At 44.6% G+C, this 17,945-nt stretch overlaps 1 protein-coding gene across 8 annotated transcripts in view; it reads right to left on the bottom strand.

Annotated features, from left to right (window-relative positions):
- LOC106581613 (E3 ubiquitin-protein ligase MYCBP2) overlaps positions 1-17,945 on the bottom strand; it is a 383,302-nt gene that overhangs the window by 63,795 nt on the left and 301,562 nt on the right. For 7 of the 8 annotated variants that reach the window (XM_045704972.1, XM_045704966.1, XM_045704969.1 and 4 more), the window contains 6 exons: positions 17,060-17,304; positions 16,047-16,214; positions 15,705-15,862; positions 5,160-5,359; positions 2,831-2,989; positions 2,289-2,449 (listed from right to left, as the gene is read on the bottom strand). In XM_045704972.1, coding sequence (XP_045560928.1) covers positions 2,289-2,449; positions 2,831-2,989; positions 5,160-5,359; positions 15,705-15,862; positions 16,047-16,214; positions 17,060-17,304 — 1,091 coding nt within the window. The remainder of the gene's footprint in view (positions 1-2,288; positions 2,450-2,830; positions 2,990-5,159; positions 5,360-15,704; positions 15,863-16,046; positions 16,215-17,059; positions 17,305-17,945) is intronic. The other variant, XM_045704968.1, reaches the window with a different exon arrangement.

The raw sequence follows: 17,945 nt of genomic DNA, 5'->3' as shown, positions 1-17,945 counted from the left end.
AGTTTACACACTCCCAGGAATGTCATACAGTGGGGCAAAAAAGTATTTAGTCAGCCACCAATTGTGCAAGTTCTCCCACTTAAAAAGATGAGAGAGGCCTGTAATTTTCATCATAGGTACACGTCAACTATGACAGACAAAATGAGAAAAAAACATCCAGAAAATCACATTGTAGGATTTTTTATGAATTTATTTGCAAATTTCTGGCTCTCACAGACCTGTAACTTCTTCTTTAAGAGGCTCCTCTGTCCTCCACTCGTTACCTGTATTAATGGCACCTGTTTGAACTTGTTATCAGTATAAAAGACACCTGTCCACAACCTCAAACAGTCACATTCCAAACTCCACTATGGCCAAGACCAAAGAGCTGTCAAAGGACACCAGAAACAAAATTGTAGACCTGCATCAGGCTGGGAAGACTGAATCTGCAATAGGTAAGCAGCTTGGTTTGAAGAAATCAACTGTGGGAGCAATTATTAGGAAATGGAAGACATACAAGACCACTGATAATCTCCCTCGATCTGGGGCTCCACGCAAGATCTCACCCCGTGGGGTCAAAATGATCACAAGAACAGTGAGCAAAAATCCCAGAAGCACACGGGGGGACCTAGTGAATGACCTGCAGAGAGCTGGGACCAAAGTAACAAAGCCTACCATCAGTAACACACTACGCCGCCAGGGACTCAAATCCTGCAGTGCCAGACGTGTCCCCCTGCTTAAGCCAGTACATGTCCAGGCCCGTCTGAAGTTTGCTAGAGAGCATTTGGATGATCCAGAAGAGGATTGGGAGAATGTCATATGGTCAGATGAAACCAAAATATAACTTTTTGGTAAAAACTCAACTCGTCGTGTTTGGAGGACAAAGAATGCTGAGTTGCATCCAAAGAACACCATACCTACTCTGAAGCATGGGGATGGAAACATCATGCTATGGGGCTGTTTTTCTGCAAAGGGACCAGGACGACTGATCCGTGTAAAGGAAAGAATGAATGGGGCCATGTATCGTGAGATTTTGAGTGAAAACCTCCTTCCATCAGCAAGGGCATTGAAGATGAAACGTGGCTGGGTCTTTCAGCATGACAATGATCCCAAACACACCACCCGGGCAACGAAGGAGTGGCTTCGTAAGAAGCATTTCAAGGTCCTGGAGTGGCCTAGCCAGTCTCCAGATCTCAACCCCATAGAAAATCTTTGGAGGGAGTTGAAAGTCCGTGTTGCCCTGCGACAGCCCCAAAACATCACTGCTCTAGAGGAGATCTGCATGGAGGAATGGGCCAAAATACCAGCAACACTGTGTGAAAACCTTGTGAAGACTTACAGAAAACGTTTGACCTGTGTCATTGCCAACAAAGGGTATATAACAAAGTATTGAGATAAACTTTTGTTATTGACCAAATACTTATTTTCCACCATAATTTGCAAATAAATTCATTAAAAATCCTACAATGTGATTTTCTGGAGAAAATTTTTTCTAATTTTGTCTGTCATAGTTGAAGTGTACCTATGATGACAATTACAGGTCTCTCTCATCTTTTTAAGTGGGAGAACTTGCACAATTGGTGGCTGACTAAATACTTTTTTGCCCCACTGTACATGACGGATCATTAGCTTTCACACATCTAGATGGCCTGGCGGGGTTGGTGTGGAGCCAGAGACCGCAGGGGTTCAAACTGTAGAACCCAGTTCCTACTTTTGAATAGAAAAATTGATTTTATCAAACAAAACTATGCTACATTTTATCTTTGGGACCCTCAGGATGACAAATCAGAGCAATATTACTGAATGTAAGTACATTATTTACCTTCAGAGGTGAATGTATCAAACCAGTTGCCGTGAAAAGTTTTGTTGTTGTGTACTCTCCTCAAACAATAGCATGGTATTTTTTCACTGTAATAGCTACTGTAAATTGGACAATGCAGTTAGATTAACAGGAATTTAAGCTTTCTACCCATATAAGACATGTCTATGTCCTAGAAAGGTTGCTGTTACTTACGTCATTCTAGTCACATTAGCGCATGTTAGCGTCAACCGTCTTGGTATAGGGACATCGATCCCGTAGAGGTTAAAAAGTAAAGTGAAAAAAGCGGTGGTGAATATTATAGGGCCTATTCATATATATACAGAAAGGCATTTGACCTTTTAAGAGATATCTTCCCTTAGTTTTAGTCTTATTACAAGATAATATGCTCTGTTCCAAGTGTATGGTGGATAATAGGGTTGAATAATTTAGGTGAGGGCAGGTTTGAGTTGAAAGTGGAGATAAACTTTGAGCAACAGGGCCACCGTACCTGAGGGCCATCTGCTGCAGGGAGCTGCCACTAGGAAGTGACATCATGAGGTCGGAGATGGTCTGGAGGAGGCGGTGGAAGGTGTGGGGGAGGGGGTGGGCGGCCTCCCCGGCAATCACAATGTCAGACAGCGGGTGCTCACACACAGCCAGGTCTCTCTCCTGTGTGTACGAAGAAAACATAATGGAAAAGTAGTTAAAAACACAGGGAAGCAATGACTACAAACGTACATGTATACTTAACAAAAACAAACGCAATATGAAACAATTTCAAAGATTTTACATATAACGAAATAAGTAAACTGAAATTAATTAATCGGGCCCTATTCCCAGTCATTTCACATGATACAGTATGCATCTGTTTTAGTTCAGTTGACAATAAAAACATCTGAATATTTTGTACTGGTACCTCAAATAAAACCTTTTTTTATCCAGGTTTGTCTCATTGAGATTATCTATTTAGCAAGAGACCTGTTGAAGATGGCGGCAATAAAATTAACCTCCCCCCACCACTTCGGTCCTGGATTCTTAATCAAACATCACCTGCTCCATCACAATTTTCTTGTTCCCGGGGGCTTTGTTTTCTTCCTCCTCCTCTTCCTCGGGTTCAAAGGGTGACGGGGTGAGGGAGGCGACAAAGTGCCACAGGATGTCGTGCAGCGAGGTGGTCTGGATCACGTTACACAGCAGCCAGTTGAACGCCTGAGGAGGGGGAGGTAAGTAAGATGGTGGCTTTCACTCACTTCAAAAAACATTCCTTTAAATTTCAAAGCAAAGACCTGAAGCAATGTATTCATTTCATATAAAAGTACCAAAAACCAACAATGTACAAAGGTTGACCCCTAACCTAACCTTTTAAATATATATATTGTTTTTAATTTAACTAGGCAAGTCAGTTAACCTGTTGGGGCTAGGGGGCAGTATTTTCACGGCTGGATAAAAAAACGTACCCGATTTAATCTGGTTACTAATCCTACCCAGTAACTAGAATATGCATATACTTATTATATATGGATAGAAAACACCCTAAAGTTTCTAAAACTGTTTGAATGGTGTCTGTGAGTATAACAGAACTCATTTGGCAGGCAAAACCCTGAGACAGATTCTGACAGGAAGTGGATACCTGATGTGTTGAATTACCTTTAAGCCTATGCCATTGAAACACACAGGGGCTTATTAATGTTTTGGCACTTCCTATTGCTTCCACTAGATGTCACCAGCCTTTACAAAGTGTTTTGAGTCTTCTACTGTGAGATCTGACCGAACAAGAGCCTTGGAACGGTGATGGCCGATTAGACTCTGCGCGCGAGGTCATGTTGGGTACCCTCGTTCCAATACGTTTTAAAAGAGAATGCATTCGTCCACCTTGAATATTATTCATGTTCTGGTTAAAAAAGGCACTAATGATTTATGCTATACAACGTTTGACATGTTTGAACGAACGTAAATATATTTTTTCCCCTCGTTCATGAAGTGAAGTCCGGCGGGCTTAGATCATGTGCTAACAACACGGAGCTTTTTGGACATAAATGATGAGCTTTTTTGAACAAAACTACATTCGTTATGGACCTGGGATTCCTGGAAGTGACATCTGATGAAGAGAATCAAAGGTAATGGATTATTTACATAGTATTTTCGATTTTAGATCTCTCCAACATGGCGGTTAGTCTGTATCGCAAAGCGTATTTTTCTGGGCGCAGTGCTCAGATTATTGCAAAGTGTGATTTCCCAGTAAGGTTATTTTTAAATCTGGCAAGTCGATTGCGTTCAAGAGATGTAAATCTATAATTCTTTAAATGACAATATAATATTTTACCAATGTTTTCTAATATTAATTATTTAATTTGTTGTGCTGACTTGACTGCCGGTTATTGGAGGGAAACGATTTCCTGAACATCAACGCCATAGTAAAACGCTGTTTTTGGATATAAATATGAACTTGATAGAACTAAAAATGCATGTATTGTCTAACATAATGTCCTAGGAGTGTCATCTGATGGATTGTCAAAGGTTAGTGCATAACTTTAGCTGATTTTATGGATTTGGTGACGCCTGTCTTTGAATTAACAAAACATTACACACAGCAATTGTCAATGTACTCTCCTAACATAATCTAACTTTATGCTTTCGCCGTAAAACCTTTTTGAAATCGGACAACGTGGTTAGATTAAGGAGATGTTTATCTTTCAAAGGGTGTAAGATAGTTGTATGTTTGAAAAATTTGAATTTTGACATTTATTTGGTTTCAAATTTGCCGCTCTTGAAATGCACCTGCTGTTGATAGGGTGCACCACGGGTGGCACGCTAGCGTCCCACATAGCCCCAAGAGGTTAAGAACAAATTCTTATTTACAATGACGGCCTTCCTCGGCCAAACCCGGACGACACTGGGCCAATTGAGCGCCGCCCTATGGGACTTCCAAACACGGCCGGATGTGAAACAGCCTGTATTTAAACCAGGGACTGTAGTGACGCCTCTTGCACCGAGATGCAGTGCCTTAAACCGCTGCGCCACTCGGGAGCAACCTTAGCAATACATTTTCAGATCAGTTTCTAATCTCAGATATTGCCTACACTTTTGTACTTTCTAACAAGGCCGTCTAGCGACTACTGAGGTACTTCAAAAAGAGGCTAATCACGTTAGCATTTGAGGCTAATTTGATGCTAATGTAAGCATGAAATTGGCACTTCAGGCAGCGTGACACATTTTCCTATGAAAATGCTCACTGTCCACCATCTTATGTATGACTATCTTTGACATATCTCCATGGCCAGCAAGTGTTAGCATTCCCAGGGAGCTTGACACATTTTCTGATGGGAAATGCTAAAATGCCCACTGTTATGTGTACGAGTATCTGTTTGACGAATGTTACCTCCATGGCGAAGACCCTGCAGGCGGACTTGCGCAGGGCGTGCTTCATGGCCACCTCCAGACCCTCCAGGTCATGGTGCTGGATGACGAAGGCCAGGACAGGCCACTGGACGTTCCTCTCGCCCTTACTGAGGGATCCGTGGGCCGAGATGAGACGGGACAGTTCCGGGGAGGGGTGGCGCAACAGAGAAGAACCCACTTCTGGAGGGGAGGACAGTGTTACAAATATTATATAAATTAAAGCGGCAAGCAGCAATGCCTTGGTTCAAGCTGTGGGCCAACTGTGCCACCACCAGGACAAATTGGACACATCGCCCTAGGATTAGCTAATTCTGTACTCCTTACCACACTTGACAAATATCAGAACTCTTAATCAAACAAATTGTGCAATATGCCTTTGATGTATTTTAGACTATTTGCAATGATGTTAACTCCTTCAAATGTCTTTCTCCAGGAGCGCTGGACTGATTGGCACCAAATTTGCAAGACCCCGCCCAGTTCATTGGTTAATGGTGTTTGAAATTTTAGCATAGAAAATGTTGCGTTGGGAGACATTGGGCCATAGATGCCATTTATCATCTTTCGTGCAGATCGGTCATTCGGTACAAGAGGACTAGCGTTTTGAGTGTTTTTCACAAAACATTAAATTGCGGAAAATCCATAACGGTGGACTTTATGAGTTCGAGGCATATTTTTTCCTTGTGAAGAGAGGGACCTGCGTAACACTTTTTTTAAACTCTAGCTCACAGTGTGAGGAGCGTGACCTTGCAAAATGTGCACATTAAATCGGTTGTTATAGCGGCACCATGTGGACAATTGGCATGGCATTACGTGCGAAGGTGTGGCCCACGGCCCTGTACTATCAAAGGTTGCACCCTCCTGGGCCTCACCAACTCACAAGAATTTGAATTTTACGTTACAGTAGAAGAGGAATAATAACAATAATTACAGTTGCAAGCAGCAATGCCAGGGTTCAAGCTGTTGGCCCACTGTGCCACCATCAGGACAAATTGGGCACACTGACCTAGTCTGAGCTACTTCTGTACTCCTTACCATGCTTGCCAAAATTCAGAACTCTAAATCAAACAGATCGTGCAATATGCTTTTGATGTAAACTACATGAACAAAAGCATGTGGACACCTGCTCATCGAACATCTCATTCTAAAAACATGGACATTAATATGGAGTTGCACCCCTCTTTGATGCTATAACAGCCTCCACTCTCTGGGAAGGCTTTCCACTAGATGTTGGAACATTTGCTGCAGGGAATTGCTTCCATTCAGCCACGAGCATTAGTGAGGTCGGGCACTGATGCTGGGCCATTAGATCTGGCTCGCAGTCAGTGTTCCAATTCACCCCAAAGCTATTCAATGTGGTTGAGGTTAGGGCTCTGTGCAGGCCAGTCAAGTTCTTCCACATCGATCTCAACAAACCATTTCTGTATGGACCTCGCTTTGTGCCCGGGATCATTGTCATGCTAAATCAGGAAAGGACCTTCCCCAAACTGTTGCCACAAAGTTGGAAGCACATAATCATCCAGAATGTCATTGTATGCTGTAGCATTAAGATTTCCCTTCACTGGAACTAAAGGACCTAGCCCAAACCAAGAAACACAGCACCAGACCATTATTCCTTCTCCCTCAAAAGTTACTGTTGGCACTATGCATTTAAAAAAAATATATATATATACACACACACACTGCTCAAAATAATAAAGGGAACACTTAAACACAATGTAACTCCAAGTCATCACACTTCTGTGAAATCAAACTGTCCACTTAGGAAGCAACACTGATTGACAATACATTTCACATGCTGTTGTGCAAATGGAATAGACAACAGGTGGAAATTATATGCAATTAGCAAGACACCCCCAATAAAGGAGTGGTTCTGCAGGTGGGGACCACAGACCACTTCTCAGTTCCTATGCTTCCTGGCTGATGTTTTGGTCACTTTTGAATGCTGGCGGTGCTTTCACTCTAGAGGCAGCATGAGACGGAGTCTACAACCCACACAAGTGGCTCAGGTAGTGCAGCTCATCCAGGATGGCACATCAATGCGAGCTGTGGCAAGAAGGTATGCTGTGTCTGTCAGCGTAGTGTCCAGAGCATGGAGGAGCTACCAGGAGACAGGCCAGTACATCAGGAGATGTGGGGGAGGTCGTAGGAGGGCAACAACCCAGCAGCAGGACCGCTACCTCCGCCGTTGTGCAAGGAGGAGCAGGAGGAGCACTGCCAGAGCCCTGCAAAATGACCTCCAGCAGGCCACAAATGTGCATGTGTCTGCTCAAATGGTCAGAAACAGACTCCATGAGGGTGGTATGAGGGCCCGACGTCCACAGGTGGGGGTTGTGCTTACAGCCCAACACCGTGCAGGACGTTTGGCATTTGCCAGAGAACACCAAGATTGGCAAATTCGCCACTGGCGCCCTGTGCTCTTCACAGATGAAAGCAGGTTCACACTGAGCTCGTGACAGACGTGACAGAGTCTGGAGACGCCGTGGAGAACGTTCTGCTGCCTGCAACATCCTCCAGCATGACCGGTTTGGCGGTGGGTCAGTCATGGTGTGGGGTGGCATTTCTTTGGGGGGCCGCACAGCCCTCCATGTGCTCGCCAGAGGTAGCCTGACTGCCATTAGGTACCGAGATGAGATCCTCAGACCCCTTGTGAGACCATATGCTGGTGCGGTTGGCCCTGGGTTCCTCCTAATGCAAGACAATGCTAGACCTCATGTGGCTGGAGTGTGTCAACAGTTCCTGCAAGAGGAAGGCATTGATGCTATGGACTGGCCCGCCCGTTCCCCAGACCTGAATCCAATTGAGCACATCTGGGACATCATGTCTCGCTCCATCCACCAACGCCACGTTGCACCACAGACTGTCCAGGAGTTGGCGGATGCTTTAGTCCAGGTCTGGGAGGAGATCCCTCAGGAGACCATCCGCCACCTCATCAGGAGCATGCCCAGGCGTTGTAGGGAGATCATACAGGCACGTGGAGGCCACACACCCTACTGAGCCTCATTTTGACTTGTTTTAAGGACATTACATCAAAGTTGGATCAGCCTGTAGTGTGGTTTTCCACTTTAATTTTGAGTGTGACTCCAAATCCAGACCTCCATGGGTTGATAAATTGGATTTCCATTGATTATTTTTGTGTGATTTTGTTGTCAGCACATTCAACTATGTAAAGAAAAAAGTATTTAATAAGATTATTTCTTTCATTCAGATCTAGGATGTGTTGTTTAAGTGTTCCCTTTATTTTTTTGAGCAGTATATAATAAAAAAAAAAAAATATATATATATATATATATCACCTATATTTAACCAGGTAGGCCAGTTGAGAACATTTACAACTGCAACCTGGCCAAGATAAAGCAAAGCAGTGCGACAAAAACAACAGTTACACATGAACAAATGTACAGTAGTAGCCAAAAGTTTTGAGAATGACACAAATATTAATTTTCACCAAGTCTGCTGCCTCAGTTTGTATGATGTCAATTTGCATTTACTCCAGAATGTTATGAAGAGTAATCAGATGAATTGCAATTAATTGCAAAGTCCCTCTTTGCCATGCAAATGAACTGAATCCCCAAAAAAACATTTCTACTGCATTTCAGCCCTGCCACAAAAGGACCAGTTGACATCACGTCAGTGATTCTCTCATTAACACAGGTGAGTGTTGACGAGGACAAGGCTGGAGATCACTCTGTCATGCTGATTGACTTCAAATAACAGACTGGAAGCTTCAAAAGGAGGGTGGTGCTTAGAATCATTGTTCTTCCTCTGTCAACCATGGTTACCTGGAAGGAAGCAAAGCCATCATCATTGCTTTGCACAAAAAGGGCTTCACAGGCAAGGATATTGCTGCCAGTAAGATTGCACCTAAATCAACCATTTATCGGATCATCAAGAACTTCAAGAAGAGCTGTTCAATTGTTGTGAAGAAGGCTTCAGGGTGCCCAAGAAAGTCCAGCAAGCGCCAGGACCGTCTCCTAAAGTTGATTTAGCTGCGGGATCGGCGCACCACCAGTACAGAGCTTGCTCAGGAATGGCAGCAGGCAGGTGTGAGTGCATCTGCACGCACAGTGAGGCGAAGACTTTCGGAGGGTGGCCTGGTGTCAAGAAGGGCAGCAAAGAAGCCACTTCTCTCCAGGAAAAACATCAGGGACAGACTGATACAGGGATTGGACTGCTGAGGACTGGGGTAAAGTAATTTTCTCTGACGAATCCTCTTTCCGATTGTTTGGAAAAAAGCTTGTCCGGAGAAGGTGAGCGCTACCATCAGTCCTGTGTCATGCCAACAGTAAAGCATCCTGAGACCATTCATGTGTGGGGTTGCTTCTCAGCCAAGGGAGTGGGCTCACTCACAATTTTGCCTAAGAACACAGCCATGAATAAAGAATGGTACCAACACATCCTCCGAGAGCAACTTCTCCCAACCATCCAGGAACAGTTTGGTGACGAACAATGCCTTTTCCAGCATGATGGAGCACCTTGCCATAAGGCAAAAGTGATAGCTAAGTGGCTCGGGGATCAAAACATCGATATTTTGGGTCCATGGCCAGGAAACTCCCCAGACCTTAATCCCATTGAGAACTTGTAGTCAATCCTCAAGAGGCGGGTGGGACAAACAAAAACCCACAAATTCTGACAAACTCCAAGTATTGATTATGCAAGAATGGGCTACCATCAGTCAGGATGTGGCCCAGAAGTTAATTAACAGCATGCCAGGGCGGATTGCAGAGGTTTTGAAAAAGCACATATTGACTGCATCAACTTCATGTAATTGTCAATAAAAGCCTTTGACACTTATGAAATGCTTGTAATGGGTACTTCAGTATTCCATAGGAACATCTGACAAAAATATTTAAAGACACTGAAGCAGCAAACTGTAAAAATGTATATTTCTGTCATTCTCAAAAATGTTGGCCACGACTGTACAGTCAATAACACAATATAAAAATCTATGTACAGTGTGTGGAAATGTAGAAGAGAAGGGAGGTAAGGCAATAAATAGGCCATAGAGGAGAAATAATTACAATTTAGCATGAACACTATAGTGATAGATGTGCAGATAATGATGTACAAGTAGAGATACTGGGGTGCAAAAGAGCAAGAGGATAAATAACAATATGGGTATGAGTTAGTTGCGTGTGCTATTTACAGATTCACTCAGCCCTGAGCTGTTCTGACAGCTGATGCTTAAAGTTAGAGAGGGAGATAGAAGTCTCCAACTTCAGTGATTTTTGCAATTCGTTCCAGTCATTGACAGCAGAGAACTGGAAGGAAAGGCGGCCGAAGGAAGTGTTGGCTTTGGGGATGACCAGTGAGATATACCTGCTGGAGCGTGTGCTACAGGTGGGTGTTGCTATTGTGACCAGTGAGCTGAGATAAGGCGGGGCTTTACCAAGCAAAGAGTTATAGATGACCTGGAGCCAGTGGGTTTGGCAACGAAAATGTAGCAAGGGCCAGCCAACAAGAGCATACAGGTCGCAGTGGTGGGTAGTATATGGGGCTTTGGTGACAAAACGGATGGCACTGATAGACTACATCCAGTTTGCTGAGTAGAGTGTTGGAAGCTATTTTGTAAATTACATCGCCGAAGTCAAGGATCGGTAGGATAGTCAGTTTTACAAGGGTATGTTTGGCAGCATGAGTGAAGGAGGCTTTGTTGCGAAATAGGAAGCCGATTCTAGATTTCATTTTGGATTGGAGATGCTTAATGTGAGTCTGGAAGGTCTAACCAGACACCTAGGTATTTGCAGTTGTCCACATATTATAAGTCAGAACCGTCCAGAGTAGTGATGCTAGTCGGGCGGGTGCGTGCAGTAATTGGTTGAAGAGCATGCATTTAGTTTTACTAGCATTTAAAAGCAGTTGGAGGCCACAGAAGGAGTGTTGTATGGCATTGAAGCTCGTTTGGAGGTTTGTTAACACAGTGTCCAAAGAAGGGCCAGATATATACAGAATGGTGTCGTCTGTGTAGAGGTGGATCAGAGAATCACCAGCAGCAAGAGCGACATCATTGATATATACAGAGAAAAGAGTCGGCCCGAGAATTGAACCCTGTGGCACCCCCCAAAGAGACTGCCAGAGGTTCGGACAACAGACCCTCCGATTTGACACACAACTCTGTCATCTGAGAAGTAGTTGGTGAACCAGGCAAGGCAGTCATTTGAGAAACCACAGAGTTGAAAGCCTTGGCCAGGTCGATGAAGACGGCTGCACAGTACTGTATTTTATCGATGGCAGTTATCATATCGTTTAGGACCTTGAGCGTGGCTGAGGTGCACCCATGACTTGCTCGGAAACCAGATTGCAAAGCGGAGACGGTACGGTGGGATTTGAAATGGTCGGTGATCTTTTTGTTAACTTGGCTTTCAAAGATTTTAGAAAGGCAGGGCAGGATGGATATAGGTCTATAACAGTTTGGGTCTACAGTGTCTCCCGCTTTGGGGATCTCAGACGATACGAAAGAGGTTGAATAGGCTAGTAATAGGGACTGCAACAATTTCGGCAGATAATTTTAGAAAGAGAGGGTCCAAACTGATTTGTAGGGATCCAGATTTTGCAGCTCTTTCTGACCATCAGCTGGGTGAAGGAGAAGCGGGGGGGGGGGGTGCTTGGGCAAGTTGCTGCTGGGGGTGCTGAGCTGTTGGGGTAGCCAGGTGGAAAGCATGGCCAGCCATAGAAAAATGCTTATTGAATTTATCGGTGGTGACAGTGTTTCCTAGCCAGCTGGGAGGAGGTGCTCTTATTCTCCATGGACTTTATAGTGTCCCAAAACTTTTTGGTATTAGTGCTACAGGATGCAAATTTCTGTTTGAAAAAGCTAGCGTTAGCTTTCCTAACTGACTGAGTATATTGGTTGGACTTCCCTGAAAAGTTGCATATCGCGGGGCTATTTGATGCTGAACACCACAGGATGTTTTTGTGCTGGTCAAGGGCAGTCAAGTCTGGAGTGAACCAAGGGCTATATCTGTTCTTAGTTCTACATTTTTTTGAAAGGGGCATGTTTATTTAAGATGGTGAGGAAGGCACTTTTGAAGAACAACCAGGCATCCTTTACTGATGGGATGAGGTCAATATCCTTCCAGGATTCCCGGGCCAGGCCGATTAGAAAGACCTGCTTGCTGAAGTGTTTTAGGGTGCGTTTGACAGTGATGAGGGGTGGTCGTTTGACCGCGGACCCATTACGCATGCAGGCAATGAGGCAGTGATCCCTGAGATCCTGGTTGAAGACAGTAGAGGTGTATTTAGAGGGCAAGTTGGTCAGGATGATATCTAAGAGGGTGCCCATGGTTACGGATTTAGGGTTGTATCTGGTAGGTTCCTTGATAACTTGTGTGAAATTGAGGGCATCTAGCTTAGATTGTAGGATGGCCGGGGTGTTAAGCACATCCCAGTTTAGATCACCTAACAGTACAAACTCTAAAGATAGATGGGGTAATCAATTCACATATTGTGTCCGGGGCACCGCTGGGGGCTGAAGGAAGTCTTATAACTTTGGCAACGGTGAGAGACTTCTTTCTAAAAAAGGTGGATTTTTAAAAGTAGAAGCTTAAATTGTTTGGGAATTGACCTGGATAGTAAGACAGAACTCTGCAGGCTCTCTCTGCAGTAGATTGCAACTCCGCCCTCTTTGGCAGTTCTATCTTGTCGGAAAATGTTATAGTTAGGGATGGAAATGTCATGATTTTTGGTGGCCTTCCTAAGCCATGATTCAGACATGGCAAGGACATCAGGGTTGGCGAAGTGTGCTAAAGCAGTGAATAAAACAAACTTAGGGAGGAGGCTTCTGATGTTAACATGCATGAAACCAAGGCTTTCACGGTTACAGAGGTCAACAAATGAGAGCGCCTGGGGAATGGGAGTGGTGCTGGGGGCTGCAGGGGTTAACCTCTACATCACCAGAGGAGGAGTAGGATAAGGGTACGGCTAAAGGCTATAAGAACTGGTCGTCAAAGTTTTTTCTCCAGAGGCACCAGTTAAGCCAGGGGAGGTCACCGCATGTGTGGGGGGTGGAACAAAAGGGCTATCTAAGGCATATTGGGCAGGGCTGGGGGCTCTACAGTGAAATAAGCCAATAATCACTAACCGAAACAGCAATAGACGAGGCATATTGACATTAGGGAAAGGCATGTGCAGCTGAGTGGCACTGAGTAGCACTAGATGAGTCAGGGAGCCAATTCAGTAGTCGTTACTACGCTAGGAGAGCTGGAGAAACAGCGATTCAGACAGCTAGCGGGCCGGGGCTAGCAGATGGGCATCCGGCGACATCGCAACGGAAGAGCCTGTTGAAACCCCCTTGGACGGTTACGTCGGCAGACCAGTCGTGATGGATCGGCGGGGCTCTGTGTCGGCAGTCAAGGGTCCAGGCCAATTGGCAACAGAGGTATTGTAGCCCAAGAACTGGCTGGTGGACCTCTTTGGCTAGCCGGGAGATGGGCCTAGCTCGAGGCTAGCTCCAGGCTAACTGGTACTTGCTTCGGGACAGAGACGTTAGCCAGGAGTAGGTACTCGGATAGCAGCTAGCTAGCTGCGATGATCCAGTGTAAAGGTTCAGAGCTTGCGGTAGGAATCCAGAGATATGGTAGAGAAAAAGCAGTCCGATGTGCTCTGGGTTGATATCGCGCTGTGCAGACTGGCAGGAATTGACCGGGCTGAGGCTGGCTGATGTCCGAGTTAACGGTGATGACCACTAGCAGTGGATAACTGACTTCTAGCTAGTAAGCTGGCTAGTTCCTGATGGGGATTCCGGTTCTTAAGTATAAAAAGAGCAGATCCATACCACATTGAGTGAGGCGGTTTGCAGGAAGTATATTCAGTCCGTAGATGGAAAGTGAGATTAAAATATATACGAAATCTATACGAAGAAAACAATATATATACACGGGACAGGACGGGACGGGACAAGACAAAAGACATGTCCGACTGCTATGCCATCTTGGCATACAACAAACCCTGATTCGTCCGACGGATTGCCAGATGGTAAAGCGTGATTCAACACTCCACAGAACGCGTTTCCACTGCTCCAGAGTCCAATGGCTGTGAGCTTTACACTACTCCAGCCGATGCTTGGCATTGCACATGCTGATCTTAGGCTTGTGTGCGGCTGCTCGGCCATGGAAACCCATTTCATGAAGCTCCCAACGAACAGTTATTGTGATGACGTTGCTTAAAGAGGCAGTTTGGAACGTGGTAGTGAGTGCTGTAACTGAGGAAAGATGCTTCATTCTGTGAGCTTGTGTGGCCTACCACTTTGCGGCTGAGCCGTTGTTGCTCCTGGATGTTTCCACTTCACAGTAACAGCACTTACAGTTGACCGGAGCAGCTCTAGCAGAGCAGAAATTTGACAAACTGAAAGGTGGCATCCTATGATGATACCACGTTGAAAGTCACTGAGCTCTTCAGGAGGGCCATTCTACTGTCAATGTTTGTCTATGGTGATTGCATGGTTGTTTGCTGGATTTTATATACCTGTCAGCAACAGGTGTGGCTGAAATAGCCTAATCAACTAATTTGAAGGGGTATGCACATACTTTTGTATATATATAGTGTATTTTGGACCATTTCTAATGATGGACTGGACGGCCCCAAATTTCGTTTGTAGCATTTATGTACAGAGGAGTAGCCTTTTAAGTGTTTTTAACAAAATTCAAAATGGTGGAAATTCATGATGGTGTACGTTATGGGTTCTTGAGGTAAATTTTTCAGGACTCTAGGTCATAAGGGGTGAGGGGCGTGACCTTTCAAAGTTAGCAATTTCAATCGCCTGTTGGAGCACCACCTTGTGGCCAATTGTTATGGCATCGCATGAAAGGGTGTGGACTAAGGGCCTTTACTATCATGTCAAGTTGCACCCTCCTTGGCCTTACCATCTCACAGGAATTTGCATGTTAATTTTCCTGGCAAGAAGAACCGGTATAATAATAATAATCCAGAAGAAACATAATAGGGCAGTGGTCACCAACCATTTCTGATGCAAGATCTACTTAATACAATGTCAGCCTATGCAACATTAACCTGTTAAAAACAGAACTGGAGCAAATGAGGTTTGTGCAGTAGGACATAGTCCCAATACATTATCACCACATAGTGATTTTGCTTGAATTTTCCTGCGAATGCATTGTTGTTCGGACCATTTTTGGTAGGCTTAGGGTTAGGCTATATGATCAGTTGTTGTATTACTTGTGAGGCACAGCTGAGTGAGCATACATTTAAATAATTAGCTTTTTATTTTACTGGGCTGATGGTGCCTGCATCTGATGGTCATTCTCAGCAGAGGGAGAGAGCAGCAGACTGAGGGTCTATCTCTCAACATCCCTCCACTCTCCCTTTCCTCCACTGACACTGACCAAAAAGGGACACCGTCTTCCAGCTGATGGCGAAACTCGAGTCGCACCGCATTATTTCTGCCTCATGCACAAATTCATGTTGTTACTCCTATGAACAGTTTCGCTGCTGAACCCCTAATAATAATAATAATAATAATAAGTAGGCCCAAAGCCCTCTGGTCTGGTGGTTCAGGGGAAGGTTTACCCACCTGCATCCCCACTGTGGACTCCGCGTCTGGGCACGGCTTTGACCCTGGCCGGAGAGGCCAAGTGCTTCTTGTCATACTCAGAGGCCACTACAGAGTAAGACCTCTGGAACACCGTCCTCTTGGACAAGTCACTATCTGTGATTGGGCTGGTCTCCAGACTGCAAGAGATGAACACAGAAATGTTGACCATCTGTTTCACACTGATACAAGTCTCTCTCATACACACAAATACACACACAGATATGACATACACTACAACCACATACAATAAACACAGACATAATCAGTCTGCTCATCTCTATTCTCAAAACGAGGTGTATGTGTTGTCTTTATGTGTGTTACCTGGGTGGCATAGACTTCATGTTGCTCTCGGGCTCCACGAACACATTGGGGCAGGCGTCGGGGGTGACTGAGATGTAGGGTGCAGGGACAGACGTGGAATGTAGGTACCTCATCTCATCCTGGAACAGGTTGTCATCCTGGTACCCACCAAAGTTCTCTGTGTGTTGCCTGGAAGAGGGGAGACAGGTTTACGTACAAATGTAGTTTAAATATTTTGTGTTTAGGTCATGTGGATGCTGCCTCAAAGCAAATAATTCCATGACTGTTTTCACTGTGTAATATGTCCATGAAATATGGAAGACACTATATACAACCAAAATGTATGATCATCATCACTTCAATTAACGTTGCCACAGCGCTTTAAGTGTAATGCCATCCCAAAGGGCATAAAACCAAAAGAGAAGGAGACTGTCTGGGAGGCAAAAATAAAAAGAGATTACTTTACATTTTTTCCCTCCCCAATCTTTCCAGTCCTTTTCAATTTGTATTTATTTATTTATTATTTCACCTTTATTTAACCAGGTAGGCAAGTTGAGAACATGTTCTCATTTACAATTGCGACCTGGCCAAGATAAAGCAAAGCAGTTTGACATACAACAACAGAGTTACACATGCAATAAAACAAACATACAGTCAATAATACAATAGAAAAATAAGTCTATATACAAAGTGAGCAAATGAGGTGAGTTAAGGGAGGTAAAGGCAAAAAAGGCCATGGTGGCGAATTACATACACTATAGCAAGTAAAACACTGGAATAGTAGATTTGCAGTGGAAGAAAGTGCAAAGTAGAAATAGAAATAATGGGGTGCAAAGGAGCAAAATAAATAAATACAGTAGGGGAAGAGGTAGTTGTTTGGGCTAAATTATAGATGGGCTATGTACAGGTGCAGTAATCTGTGAGCTGCTCTGACAGCTGGTGCTTAAAGCTAGTGAGGGAGATAAGTGTTTCCAGTTTTATAGATTTTTGTAGTTCGTTCCAATTTGATCATCATCACAATAGCTATCATTTACCTGGCCAGCATCTGCAGGTAGAGGCAGCCCATCTTGTTGGGCATCTCGTCGGAGACGCACTCCTTGAGGCTGAGCAGCATGGAGTGAAGCGGGCGAGGCGGGTGTTGGTACAGCAGGCTGGGCTTGGCGGCACTGCTTAGGGAAAGCAGGAAAAGGGCGTTGGCACGGATCACCTGGTGGGCCTCCATGGTGGGCAGCGCCCGCGGCATCTTCAACTGCAGGGGCTTCTTCCTCGCCTTCTTTACCTGGATGGGTAGGGAGGGAGATTCAATTTAACCTCTTATGGCTAGGGGGCAGTATTTTCACGGCTGGATAAAAAACGTACCCGATTTAATCTGGTTACTAATCCTACCCAGTAACTAGAATATGCATATACTTATTATATATGGATAGAAAACACCCTAAAGTTTCTAAAACTGTTTGAATGGTGTCTGTGAGTATAACAGAACTCAAATGGCAGGTCAAAACCTGAGAGATTCCTTTACAGGAAGTGGCCTGTCTGACCATTTCTGGAACTTCTTTGCCATCTCTATCTTTTACTAAGGATCTCTGCTCTAACGTGACACTTCCTACGTCGTCCATAGGCGCTCAGAGCCCGGGAAAAACCTGAATGTCGTCATCCCAGCCCCAGGCTGAAACACATTATCGCCTTTCTCAAGTGGCCGATCAAGGGAGTGTGGGCTTAGGCGCGTGACCTGGCCGCCCCCATTTTTGTGATTTTTTCCTCTGTTTGGCGAAAAGGAGATTCCCGGTCGGAATATTATCGCTTTTCTAAAGAGAAAAATGGCAAAAAAAATTGATTTTAAACAGCGGTTGACATGCTTCGAAGTACGGTAATGGAATATTTAGAATTTTTTTGTCACGAATTGCGCCATGCGCGCGACCC

The sequence above is a fragment of the Salmo salar genome, chromosome ssa21, assembly GCF_905237065.1.
Source record: "Salmo salar chromosome ssa21, Ssal_v3.1, whole genome shotgun sequence".
Lineage (NCBI taxonomy): Eukaryota > Metazoa > Chordata > Actinopteri > Salmoniformes > Salmonidae > Salmo > Salmo salar.
Note: the sequence above shows the minus strand (reverse complement) of the source record. Positions and strands in the feature narration are given on the sequence as shown.